Below are 15,795 nucleotides of genomic sequence, written 5' to 3' on the forward strand. Positions count from 1 at the left end.
TTATCTACAGCTCCCATTTGAAGGCTACAACTTGAGTACATTTCAGTAGTCAACAGACTGAGCTAGAAGTTGGATACCTTGTTGTTAATTGCTCGGTGGACATTTGTAACGCCTGGAAAGTGTATTCTGGATAAAGCAAGGCGTCTTTATTGGGACAGCTGTCATTTTAAAGTTAGTTTCAATTCACACACAGATGTAAGTGACTGATAGCTTCTTTCTCATTTCAGCGTGAATGTAGACTACCTCTGTCCGAATAACTGGAATGTTATCTAAAATTCCGTTGTATTCTGGTGAGTTTTTAACACTAAACAAATTGCCTGTATAATCTATTCCATTTTAGATCGTATTATTTCTGTTCAACGTGTGCCACTAAAATATTTATACATTTCTTTAAGAGATGCTATCGGGTTCTGAATACGGTATAATCGTGTTTGGTTACACCGTCCAAGTTGAAAAACATCATACTCCATATTTTACAACCCTGCACTGTTGGAAAATCAAGTGTGTTTATATGATACATATCAGATTATTTGAGACAATTTAACGATTCAAAAAGCCTTTTAGTCATCAATTTGCTTTGAAAAACGTATTCAACAGGCGGTAGAAACTAATGTACGCAATTATCAAGTTGTTCACGCTGTAACCAAGGCTGTCTGTCTTGAGGGATGACTTTGGCTCTTTCTGATTTAAATACTAGTATATGATTGTTAGGGAAATGTTGGTTGAATTGGCCTACCTCCCATCAACAGATCGGAGGTGAGTGGAGCAGGTGCCTCTGGTCCTGTGACCTGTCATAGAATTCAGATGGATTTAACAAACTACACCTAAACTCAGTCAGAAAGAAGTCAGTGACTTTGTCCCTTTCAGGTCACTATGAGCCGTTTGTGTTCATTCATGTGAATATGCACATTTTGCAAAGGTGTTCAATTTGGGTGAGGGTTCAGTTCAGTAATGTACAGGTAACTGCCAAAATAAACACCAACTTAGTGTCTTTAATAGGGCTTGGGCAACCATGAGCCAGAACCGCTTCAATGCACCTTGGCATAGATTCTACAAGTGTCTGGAACTCTATTGGCGGGATGTGATACCTTTTTTCTTCCAAGATAAACTCCATAATTTGATGTTTTGTTGATGTGATGGAAAACGCTTTCTCGGGTGCCACTCCTGAATCTCCCATATGTTTTCAATTGGGTTGAGATCTTATAACTGAGATGGCTTTGGCATATGGTTTACATAATTTATCATGCTCATCAAACCATTCAGTGACCACTCGTGCCCTGTGGATGGAGGCATTGGCATCCTATGGGGGCATTGCCATGGTAGCCAAAATGATGGCCTACCCAAAATTTTTGAACATGATCAAATTTTATTTGTCACATACACTTGGTTAGCAATGTTAATGCGAGTGTAGCGAAATGCTTGTGCTTCTAGTTCCGACAATGCAGTAATAACCAACAAGTAATCGAACCTAACAATTCACAACAACTACTTTATACACACAAGTGTAAAGGGATCAAGAATATGTACATAAAGATATATGAATGAGTGATGATACAGAACGGCATAGGCAAGATGCAGTAGATGGTATAGAGTACAGTATATACATATAAGAGTAATGTAGGCTATGTAAACATTATATTAAGTGGCATTGTTTAAAGTGGCTAGTGATACATCAATTTTTCCCACATTAAAGTGTCTAGAGATGAGTCAGTATGTTGGCAGCAGCCACTCAATGTTAGTGATGGCTGTTTAACAGTCTGATGGCCTTGAGATAAAAGCTGTTTTTCACTCTCTCGGACGCTGCTTTGATGAACCTGTACTGACCTCGCCTTCTGGATGATAGCTGGGTGAACAGGCAGTGGCTTGGGTGGTTGTTGTCCTTGATGATCTTTATGACCTTCCTGTGACATTGGGTGGTGTAGGTGAACTGGAGGGCAGGTAGTTTGCCCCCGGTGATGCGTTGTGCAGACCTCACTACCCTCTGGAGAGCCTTATGGTTGTTGGCGGAGCAGTTGCCGTACCAGGCGGTGATGCAGCCCGACAGGATGGGATGCTCTCGATTGCGCATCTGTAAAAGTTTGAGTGCTTTTGGTGACAAGCTGAATTTCTTCAGCCTACTGAGGTTGAAGAGGCGCTGTTGCACCTTCTTCGCCACGCTGTCTGTGTGGGTGGACCAATTCAGTTTGTCCGTGATGTGTACACCAAGGAACGTAAAACTTACTACCCTCTCCACTACTGTCCCGTCGATGTGGATAGGGGGGTGCTCCCTCTGCTCTTTCCTGAAGTCCATGATCATCTCCTTTGTTTTGTTGACGTTGAATATGAGGTTATTTTCCTGACACCACACTCCGAGGGCCCTCACCTCCTCCCTGTAGGCTGTCTCGTCGTTGTTGGTAATCAAGCCTACCACTGTAGTGTCGTCTACAAACTTGATGATTGAGTTGGAGGTGTGCTTGGCCACGCAGTCGTGGGTGAACTGGGAGTATAGGAGAGGGCTCAGAACGCACCCTTGTGGGGCCCCAGTGTTGAGGATCAGTGGGGTGGAGATGTTGTAACCTACCCTCACCACCTGGGGGTGGTCCGTCAGGAAGTCCAGTACCCAGTTGCACAGGGCGGGGTCAAGACCCAGGGTCTCAAGCTTAATGACGAGTTTGGAGGGTACTATGGTGGTAAATGCTGAGCTGTAGTCGATGAACAGCATTCTCACGTAGGTATTCTTCTTGTCCAGATGGGTTAGGGCATTGTGGTTGCGATTGCGTCATCTGTGGACTTATTGGGGCGATAAGCAAATTGGAGTGGGTCTAGGGTGTCAGGTAGGGTGGAGGTGATATGGTCCTTGACTAGTCTCTCAAAGCACTTCATGATGACTGAATTGAGTGCTACGGGGCGGTAGTCGTTTAGCTCAGTTACCTTAGCTTTCTTGGGAACAGGAACAATGGTGGCCCTCTTGAAGTATGTGGGAACAGCAGACTGGGATAAAGATTGATTATGTCCGTAAACACACCAGCCAGCTGGTCTGCGCATGCTCTGAGGATGTGGCTGGGGATGCCGTCTGGGCCTGCAGCCTTGCGAGGGTTAACACGTTCAAATGTTTTACTCACGTCAGCTGCAGTGAAGGAGAGTCCGCAGGTTTTGGTAGCGGGCCGTGTCAATGGCACTGTATTGTCCTCAAAGCGAGCAATGAAGTTGTTTAGTCTGTCTGGGAGCAAGACATCCTGGTCCTCGACGGGGCTGGTTTTCTTTTTGTAATCTATGATTTGACTGTAGACTCTGCCACATACCTCTTGTGTCTGAGAATTTGAATTGCGACTCTACTTTCTCTATACTGACGCTTAGCTTGTTTGATTGCCTTGCGGAGACAATAGCTACACTGTTTGTATTCGGTCATGTTTCCGGTCACCTTGCCCTGGTTAAAAGCAGTGGTTCGCTCTTTCAGTTTTCCGCGACTGCTGCCATCAATCCACGCTTTCTGGTTTGGGAATGTTTTAATAGTTGCTGTGGGTACGACATCACCAATGCACTTGCTAATTTACTCGCTCACCATAAGCCTGATCGGATGTTAAGAGCTTCATCAACTCAGGAACCACACCTGTGTGGAAGCACTTGCTTTCAATGTACTTTGTATCGCTCATCTACGCAAGTGTTCCCATTATTTTGTCAAATATCTGTATATTGGTCTTGTCAGAACTGAAAAGTCCCTTTCAAAACATGCGTTCTGTAAACGACCACTAGAAAAACAATTGGCACAAGGAGCTTAAAGGTGCCATATGCAGAAATGGCTGTCAATTCCTGGATGCTAAAATTTGGCTAGTTTGACAAAACAAGCAGTGAGAACGTTTCTTTAACCAAAAATATTTTATTTTCAGCTGTTTGAAGCTGGTGAACAAAAGTAAGATGCAAAAACAATGCTTAAGAACAGAAAGCATAGAAATTAAACAGATCTACCACTTAGACTTGCTTTCAATGTGAATGACAAATCTGTAAATCACATTTCTATGTGAATTTGGTGGGTTGCCCAAAAAGTTGCGTATTGCAGCTTTAAGTATGAGTGAAAGGTCGTTAGACAAATCCCTACCAAATGGTTATTTTCCTCGGACTATTACCAACTTAAAGGTGTGTTTTATACATCTTTGCACTACTTATTCATTTTATAGAGGCTAGAATTGAAAGTGTGAAACAACATTACATGAATGTATTTGTCACATTTGGGTTAAGATTTCCTGGGAACATGGCTGTTTTTTAAAAACCCTGGCTCTGGCTGCACCAATATGCCCCATGTTTACCAAGTCCCTGGCTGTCGTTCCTGTCAACGTGTCTTTAATCCTAAACACTCTCAATGGCGAAGCATTTTTCTATAAGGACCTCAATCCCATTGTTATGGTCGTGATGTTAATCTTTTAGCTTTTGATGTGAGCTTTTCATCATCTCGCCCTTGTTGCCCATGTAAAAAACAGTTACCCAAGCTCTGTCACCTACTAAAGGAGTAAGTCAGACTTATGAGGTCTGGGCCTGCATATCATCCCAGAGCCAGGACAAAAATACATCAGGAGCTCGTGGCGTCACTCACGAACCGGATGGGTTTCCGTCAGATGATTTGAGGCCAATCTATTCTCTGTGACGTTTGACTGAGACAGAAGCATGTGAGCGGGAGACAGACATTTCCTTTTATACTATTATCATTGCTTGAGTTTTTATTGGGTGACTTTTGTAGGATTGTATTTTACAAAGCACTGCATTATGCTCTTATTAGTAAACCACAGTCAATTAGATAGTAGATAAGACCACTTGTTGTAAATCCATACAGGGATATTTTCCTCCAAGCTCCAGATATGATTGGCTTCCACCCTGAGTCTATTCCCTTATCTACCTGCTTATTGACACCTGAGCTTGTAGTCTCGGTCAGGTTCTCAGTCAGTTTACACTTCCGTTACTTTGGTCTATCATTGGTATGTGTGAATACACTGCAGAGCTCTTTGATGCAGCTTTAATAATGCAGTAGATCTACCGTTGAGGTAATTGATGTTTGTTGAAATATGTATATATTGTGGTGTGTTGAAGGTACAGTGATGGTGAAGATTTGGCATGTGGTCAAGTAGAAAAGGAAATATAAGGAAGAACTGGGCAAATACCCAAAGTTGGAAACCGAATAACACTGAGGTATATTCTACTGTCATTCTGTTACCGAACTTTGCATCTGCACAGTTTTTCCAGTAAATGTTTTTTATTTAATTTACTGTGTAAATTGTTCAAAGTAGTCATTGTGCATAGTTGTATGGTTTATTAAATTTTGATAAAATGTTTTCTTAAATGGGGAAAATCTGAGTCTGTCTAATTTTGTTACTGTGGAATTGCCATTATCTGAAAGCAAGAATTCCTTCCTGGATGTCTTTGCACTGTGCAGTAATTACCAGTATAATTGGTCCTTCTCTACCAGCCCTCGCACTATTTCTCGCCTCACATATATTTCATTTTCCACCCTAGCAGTTGGTAGCGGTCTTAAGCACCTGTTAACGCTTTGCCTTATTACATGAATGTGTGTCTATTACAGTAAAAGTCAATGTTATACTTGAGCCGAAAAATGTGGTCGGAGGCTTCGTATGGAAGGTGTGACGCAATTGCGAAGCCCTCGAGGGCAAATTGAGCTCCGCACTGCTCAAACTTTGTAAAAACGCAGAGGGAGTGTAGCTCTGCATTGACATGTTTGTTTGACGGTAGGTGGGGGCGGAAGGTCCTATATAAACTCACTTCCTTCACAACAGCTCAGTGAAGTATAAATGCCATGACTTCTGCAGAGGCCATATCGCAGTAAATGCTGTATGGCCACTGCAGATGTGGTATTGACCATGTCGTCTTTAAGCCAAGGGAATAGCAAGTATGTGATTGCTGGATCGCTAGTTTATAGCTTATCCTGCCAAGGATGGGTGTGGGTGTTTATCTGCTTTGATGTGCATAGATTTGGTCTCTCGATGGTACTCCAGAGATGTCATTACGGCCTGTGTGGTAATGGCATGACCTACATACCCCCGGTCATTAAGGCTAACATATGAAACCGTCCATTGGGCAGACAGACTGGAGTTCATGTCAAGTAGGACGTTTTATATAACGTGGAATCTGTAGTAACTGCTAATAAACTAGGAGTATCTACATTTGAATGTTATTTGACTTCATAGATATGACTAATGCTCTTTTTCAAGTTAGCTTATGTCCCTTTCCTGACTGGAGGAAGGGAACAACTGACCTGACTAATATAATTATATTTCACAAAGGGCATTCTCTGTTTGTTCTTTCTCCATTACAAATTATCCTAGGGTCCTGTGTGGCTCAGTCGGTAGAGCATGGCGCTTGCAATGCCAAGCGTCGTGGGTTCGATTCCCACTGGGGCCACCCATATGCAAAAGTAGTGGCCCCAGCCGACTTGTAAGTCGCTTTGGACAAAAGCGTCTGCTAAATGGGATATATTATTATTATTTATTATATTATATTTATCCTGTCTGTCCTGCAGCAGGTCCATATTTCGTATCTCTGACATTCCTTCAGGGGATGTTTCCTGCCTGGGCAGAAACTGAGTGTGTTGGAGTTAATTAGCATCATATTAAAACCTGCATGTCACCAGCCAACCACTTTGAATTCCCTTTCACCACACCCCCACTCTGACACGCCTAAATGCTTTGTGTGAGACTTGGGATTTTCTCCACGGAAGAAGAATGTCCTATGAGCTCTAGACTGTATTATGAAATTCCCATTGCCTGTATACTGTAAAGAGTTCGGTTTATACAGGTTGTAGTGGTCTAGCGAGAAGTCTCTTTGCTTGGTGCTCAGAGCCAGTGAGCCATGTCTTTTGAGGTGTTCCTGGCTCAGTCTCTGGCCAGGCACTTGTCAGCTCTTCTTTGGTAGATAAAAATGAAACAATTTCATAGGCTTTAATGAGTTACAGTTCGTATAAGGAAATCAGTCAATTGAAAGAAATTCATTAGGCCCGAATCTATAGATTTAACATGACGGAATACAGATATGCATCTTGGTCAGAGATACCTTTTCAAAAAAACAAGTATCAGAAAACCAGCCTGTATCTGGTGTGAACACTTTTTCTCATGCGGCTCAACACATCTCCTTCGCATAGTGTTGATCAGGCTGTTGATTATGGAATGTTGTCCCACTCCTCTTCAATAGCTGTGCAAAGTTGCTGGATATTGGCGGGAACTGGAACTCTGTCGATCCAGAGCATCCCAAGCATGCTCAACAGGTCTGAGTATGCAGGCCGTGGAATAACTGGGACATTTTCAGCTTCCTGGAATTGTCACAAGGATCTGTACACATGGGCCGTGCATTATGCGGAAACATGAGGTGATGGCAGCGGATAAATGGCACGACAATGGGCCTCAGGATCTCCTCATGGACATAAGGACCCACCCCCGTATATAGTCTCGCTATTGTCATTTTACTGCTCTTTAATTACTTGTTACTTTTATTTCTGATCTGCATTTTTTTTTAAACTACGTTGTTGGTTAGGTACTCGTGAGGTCTACCTGTTGTATTCTGCGCATGTGACTAATACCATTTGAAAATTGTTTTTTTATCAAGAATATGCATATCCTTGCTTCAGGTCCAGAGCTAAAGGCAGTTAGATTTGGGTATGTCATTTTAGGTGAACATTTGAAAATGGTCCGATCCTTGAGGTGAACTAACTTTTTTTTTTTTGAAGTCACCATGGGCCTCATGGTGAGATCCCTGCGTGGTTTCCTTCCTCTCCCCCAACTGGGTTAAGAAGGACGCCTGTATCTTTGTAGTGACTGGTTGTATTGATACACCATCCATAGTGTAATTAATAACTTCACCATGCTCAAAGGGATAGTCAGTGTCTGCTTTTTTACACCCATATATCAATATGTGACCTTTGCGAAGAATTGGAAAACCTACCTGGTCTTTGTGGTTGAATCTGTTTGAAATACACTGCTCGATTTAGGGTCCGTACAATTATCTGTATGTGTGGGAAACAGAGATGAGGTAGTTATTAAAAAGTCCATGCAACTTATTTTGTGTCACTGGCCTACACAGAATACCACCATCTCAATTTAATCAATTTAAAATTTAGGCTGTAACCCAGCAAAATATGGAAAAAGTCAAGAGGTGTGATTACTTTCTGAAGGTACTATACATGGACACAGCCGCTAACATGGTTGTTGTGTACCTAGCTGATGGCTTTTGATTCTAGGTGATGAGATATTTGTTTTTTTTCCCCCCAACAAACTCATGTCTTGTTCTAGTTTTTTCTACTCTACTTAAAACTGTTTCTACAAATAGAGGCAGATTGTGAGTGCGATACAATGCCAGACTCTCCCTGTGCAATTTCCCACAGTGCTTCAACCGGTTAAATATAGATTAGGCCGTGAACTATCCCATACCACACGGACTCCCTGGAATTGTTTGTGTTACTGTGTGTATTCAACCCCCCCAGAGGAGGCGAAGTTGAAATGTGTGAGAATTCCCAATCAAGCCTTGTTAGATTTTATTTCTCTTTTGACTGAGCTAAAACGTCCCATGAGTGGTTCACTCCGGACAGAGAGAAGAGCAGTGTAGCTTGGAGAAGAGCGCATATAAATTTCAGTTCCAGAGCCTTTGCTCGATGAGATGTTGCGATCTGCCAAACGTGATTTGGTATGAGAGATGTGACACCACCTCTGGTCCACTAAAAGCGGTGGGGAGAAGAGGCCAGACTTCTCACTTGTTCGGGTTGCTGCACAGCCGTTCAACTGATCCAAATATCAAAGGGCATCATGTTTCAGACCTCATGGAAACTGCAGTCTCCCCTACTTTAGAACTTTGATGGTTCCTTTAACACATCCAGGTTTACATTTCATTTGACATGACAGGCAGAGTCATTGAGCGAACGTATTATACATCATTGATTTCCTTGGATACATCATGAGCACATGCTCCTACAATATGCTGCTTGAAATTGGTGGTATGCTTACTTGAAGAGGATGAATTACTGAATGATGACTAGTTGAATGGCATAGCTTGTTCTGTTATTTGGGCAGGAAATGGGAGTGACTGCAGACGGAGGCAGTGAAATGTGTGTACACTAACATTCAAAGGATTGGGGTCATTTAGAAATGTCCTTGTTTTGAAAAACTTATTTTTTCTTGTCCTTTAAAATAACATCAAATTGATCATAAATACAGTGTAGACATTGTTAATGTTGTAAATGACTTGTAGCTGGAAAGGGCTTATTTTTATTTTATGGAATATCTACACTAGGCGTACAGAGGCCCATTATCAGCAACCATCAAATCTGTGTTTCAATGGCATGTTGTGTTAGCTAATCCAAGTTTATCATTTTAAAAGTCTAATTGTTCATTTAGAAATCCCTTTTGCAATCATGTTAGCACAGCTGAAAACTGTTTTCTTGATTTAAAGAAGCAAAGCAATAAAACTGGCCTTTAGACTAGTTGAGTATCCCGAGCATCAATGGGTTCGATTACAGGCCAGTTTTTCGATTCGATTAATGGCCAGAAACAAAGTACTTTCTTCTGGAATTCGTCAGTCTGTTCTTGTTCTGAGAAATTAAGGCTATTCCATGCGAGAAACTGAAGATCTCATACAACGCTGTGAACTACTCCCTTCACAGAATAGAGCAAACTGGCTCTAACCAGAATAGAAAGAGTGGGAGGCCCCGGTGCACAACTGAGCAAAAGTACATTAGTGTCTAGTTTGAGAAATGGATGCCTCAAGTCCTCAACTGGCAGCTTCATTAAATCGTACCTGCAAAACACCCGTCTCAATGTCAACAGTGACGAGGCGATTCCGGGATGCTGGCCTTCTAGGCAGAGTTGCAAAGAAAAGCCATCACAGACTGGCCAATAAAAAGAAAAGATTAAGATGGGCCAAAGAACAGACACTGGAAAGAGGAACTCTGGCTAGAAGGGCCAGCATCCCGGAGTCGCCTGTTGATGTTGGGACTGGTATTTTGTGGGTACTATTTAATGAAGCTGCTAGTTGAGGACTTGTGAGGTGCCTGTTTAATGGGCCTTGTCATGACAGCTCTGAAACATCTCCAGCTATGCAAATTAAGGATATTTATGATGTTTAATGCAACAGCATCCTCCATGCTTTAAACAGGATGTACTATTTCAACTTCTGTTTCGCTGTGACTGGTCAGTGGAAATGTGGGTTCACACTGAGAATCTTATATGAAGGAGTGCATGTTGTATCGTGTCTCGAGAACATGCTAGATATTACATACATTTTAATGTGACCATCTTGTTTATATTGTTTTTAAATGTCCAGTAACATAATCAAGATACAGGGTGCAAATTATTCTTGTGGACTTTAAGAAAAGTAATTTGTCATGTTTTATTAAGCGCTCTATTAATTACCATGTAACATTATTACTGGGGAGACCATATCACAGAGCAAATGTCTAGATTACTTTTGTCGATAGTCTGAGTGCGGAGTGAAGCTGTAATAAAGTGAAATGCCATTTTCCTTTCCAGAACCCGCTGAGATGGCAGTTGTCATAGTCTAACTAAGCCTGTGAGGGCTGGGGCCGGAGTGAGGGACTGTCCAGACAGTCTCCAAAACGGAAGATGTGTGAAACAGAGGATGAGAGGAGTGCTCAGGCGAGGCAGCTCTTTGAGAACTTTGTCCAGGCGTCCACATGTAAGGGCACTATGCAGGCCTTTAGTATCTTATGCAGGCAGATGGATCTGGACCCGCTGGACTACAGGAACTTCTACAGCAACCTCAAAGCCACGGTCACCAACTGGAAGGCAAAGGCCCTCTGGACCAAACTGGACAAGAGAGCCGGCCACAAGGAGTACAAGAAAGCCCAAGCCTGTGAGGGCACAAGGGTAAGAAATCACCCAGGCTTTTACACAGTGGGCTGCTGAGGGGAGGATGCCTCATAATAATGTCTGGAATGGTACAATGGAATGGTATTCCGCTCCAGGCATTACCACGAGCCCGTCCTTCCCAATTAAGGTACCACAAACCTGTGCTTTCACAGTAACGCCGACTCAGGCACCGCTCCAGAATCTCCCATAAGTGTTCAATTGTGGGTAGGGGTAAAAGTGACTAAGCAATCAGGATATACTGTATAATAAACAGCAGCGTGTGTGCGGTGTCAATATTTGTATGTTGGATTGTCAGTGTAGAGTCTAGTGAGTGTGCAAGGGAGTCAGTGCAAAACAATTAAAATAAAGTGGGTCAATGTAAACGAGTGCATAGCCATGGTAGCCAAAATAATGGCCTGCCCAGCATTTTTATACATAAGCATGATGAGATATTATTTGCGTAATTAACATTGGCACCACAGCTGTGTGGAAGCAGCTGCTTTCAATATAATTTGTTTCCCTCATGTACTCAAGTGTTTCCATTATTTTGGCAGTTACCTGTCGAAGCCTAAAATGAATTAACCCTATATTTGCCTTTGGACAGACCTTCCACATAGGGATTGAATACATGATATTCTCCATGCTAATGTCCCATATCTGCATAAGGAATGGTGATTCATAGCTGGTTGGTTTTGATTTATAACTTCCCTGTGTCAGATGTAGCGAAGAGTCTGGTCACAGTCTGTGACGGAATAGGCTACTTTTTGTCTAATTCTTTACTACTATGAGCCAGACTACAGTTTTTATTTTATTTTTTAATGAAATTGAAGCCCTGTGACATCAATTCACATTCACTCAACTCTTAATAGTTTACAACTTGAAAGTTAAGTTCATACTTGACCAACATTTTATATTTGTAATGATTCCTTATTAGTTCCTGCCAAGGCAGTAGCTACTCTTCCTGGGGTCCAGCAAAATTAAGGCAGTTATGCAAAAGAGGTTAAGGTACTATTTACAGTATGTTGAAGTACTAGTTGTACAGTAGGTTCATAATGTGACTTCTATTTCATGGTAATGTTATGCTGCACGACAGACTGTTGCTGTGTTTCTTATACTGTTTTGAAATGATATCCCTACACACCCAGCTGGTAGCCGCTTCTTATTGGAGCAGTATGGAGAACAGCTACACTGCACACGTCCACAGAATCATGTCAAACAAGGGAAGCATGATTAACCTCCTCACATATGAAACAAATTCTTTGACAGTGCAAAATCATTTTCGGTGTACGTGTTCTTGAATGTTTAGCGTAGTGTTTGAATGACGTAATTCTCAGAGGAAAATATTTGAGGTCCTAAGGGAAGGATGCTGGAGTTAGATAGGCCTAGATGACAGTGAGACTCTGGGTGGTGCTTGTCTGATAGTCTACAGTCGTGGCCAAAAGTTTGGAGAATGACATACATTTTCAGTCTGCTGCCTCAGTTTGTATGATGGCAATTTGCATATACTCCAGAATGTTATGAAGAGTGATCAGATGAATTGCAATTAATTGACAAGTCCCTCTTTGCCATGCAGATGAACTGAATCCCCCAAAAAACATTTCCACTGCATTTCAGCACTGCCACAAAAGGACCAGCTGACATAAATTAATTTTTCTTTTTGACATAATCACTGACATTATCTCGTTAACACAGGTGTGAGTGTTGACGAGGACGGAGATCCCTATCATGCTGATTTTGAGTTCGAATGACAAACTGTAAGCTTCAAAAGGAGGCTGGTGCTTGGAATCATTGTTCTTCCTCTGTCAACCATGATTACCTGTAAGGAAACATGTGCCGTCATCATTGCTTTGCACAAAAAGTGCTTCACAGGCAAGGATATTGCTGCCAGTAAGATTGCACCTAAATAAACCATTTTATCAGATCATCAAGAACTTCAAGGAGAGAGGTTCAATTGTTGTGAAGAAGGCTTCAGGGCGCCCAAGAAAGTCCAGCAAGCGCCAGGACCGTCTCCTAAAGTTGATTCCGCTGCGGGATCAGGGCACAACCAGTACAGAGCTTGCTCAGGAATGGTAGCAGGCAGGTGTGAGTGCATCTGCACGCACAATGAGGCGACAACTTTTAGAGGATGGCCTGGTGTCAAGAACGGCAGCAAAGAAGCCACTTCTCTCCAGGAAAAACATCAGGGACAGACTGATATTCTGCAAAAGGTACAGGGATTGGACTGCTGAGGACTGGGGTAAAGTCATTTTCTCAATCTCCTTTCCGATCGTTTGTGGCATCTGGAAAAAAAGCTTGTCCGGAGAAGACAAGGTGAGCGCTACCATTAGTCCTGTGGAATGCCAACAGTAAAGCATCCTGAGACCATTCATGTGTGGGGTTGCTTCTCAGCCAAGGGAGTGGGCTCACTCAATTTTGCCTAAGAACACAGCCATGAATAAAGAATGGTACCAACACATCCTATAAGAGCAACTTCTCCCAACCATCGAGGAACCGTTTGGTGACGAACAATGCCTTTTCCAGCATGATTGAGCACCTTGCCATAAGGTAAAAGTTATAACTAAGTTGCTCGGGGAACAAAACATTGATATTTTGGGTCTATTTTCTTGGCTCCCATTTTTAAGTGGGATTATGGTTTTTGTTTTACATTGCTGTAGTGACTGGAATAGTTTTGGTTCTTATGCTTGCTTGTTTATGTACCAAATTTAGATTTGAATATCCTATTCATTCAGAATGGTTCACACCCAAGTGGCGCAATGGTCTAAGGCACTGCATCTCTGTGCTTGAGGTGTAACTAAAGACACTCTGGTTCGATTTCGAGCTGTATCACAACTGGCCGTGATTGGGAGTGTCGTCTGGGTTTGGCCTGCTGTAGGCCGTCATTGTAAATAAGAATTTGTTCTTAACTGACTTGCCTAGTTAAATAAAATGTACTCAGGGATATTGTAATATACGCTCGCATTCCATATGGGTGATTCGCTTGAGTATGTCAGTTGTATTGAATTGTTGACCCTCCATACCTTTGGAAAGCATCGCCTTCTATATTTCATAAATTCAACATACAGTACCAGTCAAGTTTGGACACCTACTCATTCAAGGGTTTTCCTTTATTTTCTACAAGGTAGAAGAATAGTGATGACATCAAAACTATGAAATAAAACGTATGAAATCATGTAGTAACCAAAAAAGTGTTAAACCAATCGATATGTTTTATATTTGAGATTCTTCAAAGTATTCACCCTTTGCCTTGATGACAGCTTTGTGCACTCTTGGCATTCTCTCAACCAGCTTCATGAGGAATGTTTTCCGACCGTCTTGAAGGAGTTCCCACATGCTGACCACTTGTTTGCTGCTTTTCCTTCACTCTGCGGTCCCACTCATCCCAAACCATCTCAATTGGATTGAGGTTGGGTGATTGTGGAGGCCAGGTCATCTGATGCAGCACTCCATCGCTCTCCTTGGTCAAATAGCCCTTACACAGTCTATAGGTGTGTTGGTTCATTGTCCTGTTGACAACAAAAATTATAGTCCCACTATGGGCGAACCAGATTGGATGGCATATCGCTGCAGAATACTGTGGTAGCCATGCTGGTTAAGTGTGCCTTGAATTCTAAATAAATCAGTGAGTCAACAGCAAAGCACCATCACACCTCCATGCTACACGGTGAGAACCACACATGCAGAGATAATCCGTTCACCTACTCTGTGTCTCAGAATCAGCGGTTGGAACAAAATCTCAAATTTAGAATCCCGAGAAAGGACAGATTTCCACCGGGCTAATGTCCATTGCTCGTGTTTCTTGGCTCAAGCAAGTCTCTTCTTATTGGTGTCCTTTAGTAGAGGTTTCTTTGCAGCAATTCCACCATAAGGCCTGATTCATGGTCTCCTCTGAACAGTTGATGTCTGTTACTTGAACTCTGCAGCCCAAATAAATGTGTCATTCTGAGGTGCAGTTAACTCTAATGAACTTATCCGTTGTAGCAGAGGAAACTCTTTCTTTCCTGTGGCGGTCCTCGTGAGAGCCAGTTTCAGCATAGCACTTGATGGTTTTTGCAGTTTCAAAGGTCTTGACATTTTCCGTATTGACTAACCTTCACGTCTTAAAGTAATGATGGACAGTCCTTTCTCTTTGCTTATTTGAGCATAATAGGGCTAACTTCTGTATACCCCCCTACCTTGTCACAACACAACTGATTGGCTCAAACGCATTAAGAAAAATAAATTCCACAAATGTACTTTTAACAAGGAACACCTGTTTAATTGAAATGCATTCCAGGTGACTACCTCATGAAGCTGGTTGAGAGAATGCAATGGGTGGCTCCTTGTGAGAATCTCCAAACGTAAAATATATTTTAGTTAACTTTTTTTTTTTTGGTTAGTACATGATTCCATATGTTATTTCATAGTTTTGTCTTTACTATTATTCTACAATATAGTAAAAATAAAGAACCCCTGGAATGAGTAGGTGTGTGGTGTGTGTGTGTGTGTGTGTACAAACTTTTTACTGGTACTGTATTTGTTAAGTAGTGCAGCAGTATTAAGGGATCTTGGATTTCACGTGTGCCCAGGGACCCATGAACCAATCAGGGTTGGGTTTTGTGTCTGAAAGTGATGAAATATCACCATATGTTTACAAAACATGTTCATTATGAAACTAGGCCTGGTCTTTTGTGAAATCCCTCATCTGGGCATCTTGTCTGAACCTGAATGGCACTGGATACACCTCTGTATGGAAGCACCAGTTTCTCACAGCTGCAGTATAGACAAAATAGACTTCTAAGTAAACAACTTGTATTTTGCCAGACCTTTAAAAACACTGCTGTCTCATGTGGATAAACACCTGAGTATTGGCCCTGCCAGACTTGCAGGACTTAACTCATCATCCTTATTGTTGTGTCCAGTAAAAGTGACATTGTCCCCCCCCCCTTGACCTCTTATGGTGTGATGTGTGTAGGGTTCATGACAA

General features: G+C 42.1%; 1 protein-coding gene across 1 annotated transcript in view; it reads left to right on the forward strand.

Annotated features, from left to right (window-relative positions):
- Positions 1-15,795, forward strand: part of mical2b (microtubule associated monooxygenase, calponin and LIM domain containing 2b) — a 114,945-nt gene continuing 99,150 nt past the window's right edge. The window contains 2 exon segments of the mRNA XM_064929457.1: positions 1-290; positions 10,494-10,850. Coding sequence (XP_064785529.1) covers positions 10,587-10,850 — 264 coding nt within the window. The 5' untranslated portion in view covers positions 1-290; positions 10,494-10,586.

This window comes from Oncorhynchus masou, chromosome 22 (genome assembly GCF_036934945.1).
Source record: "Oncorhynchus masou masou isolate Uvic2021 chromosome 22, UVic_Omas_1.1, whole genome shotgun sequence".
NCBI lineage: Eukaryota > Metazoa > Chordata > Actinopteri > Salmoniformes > Salmonidae > Oncorhynchus > Oncorhynchus masou.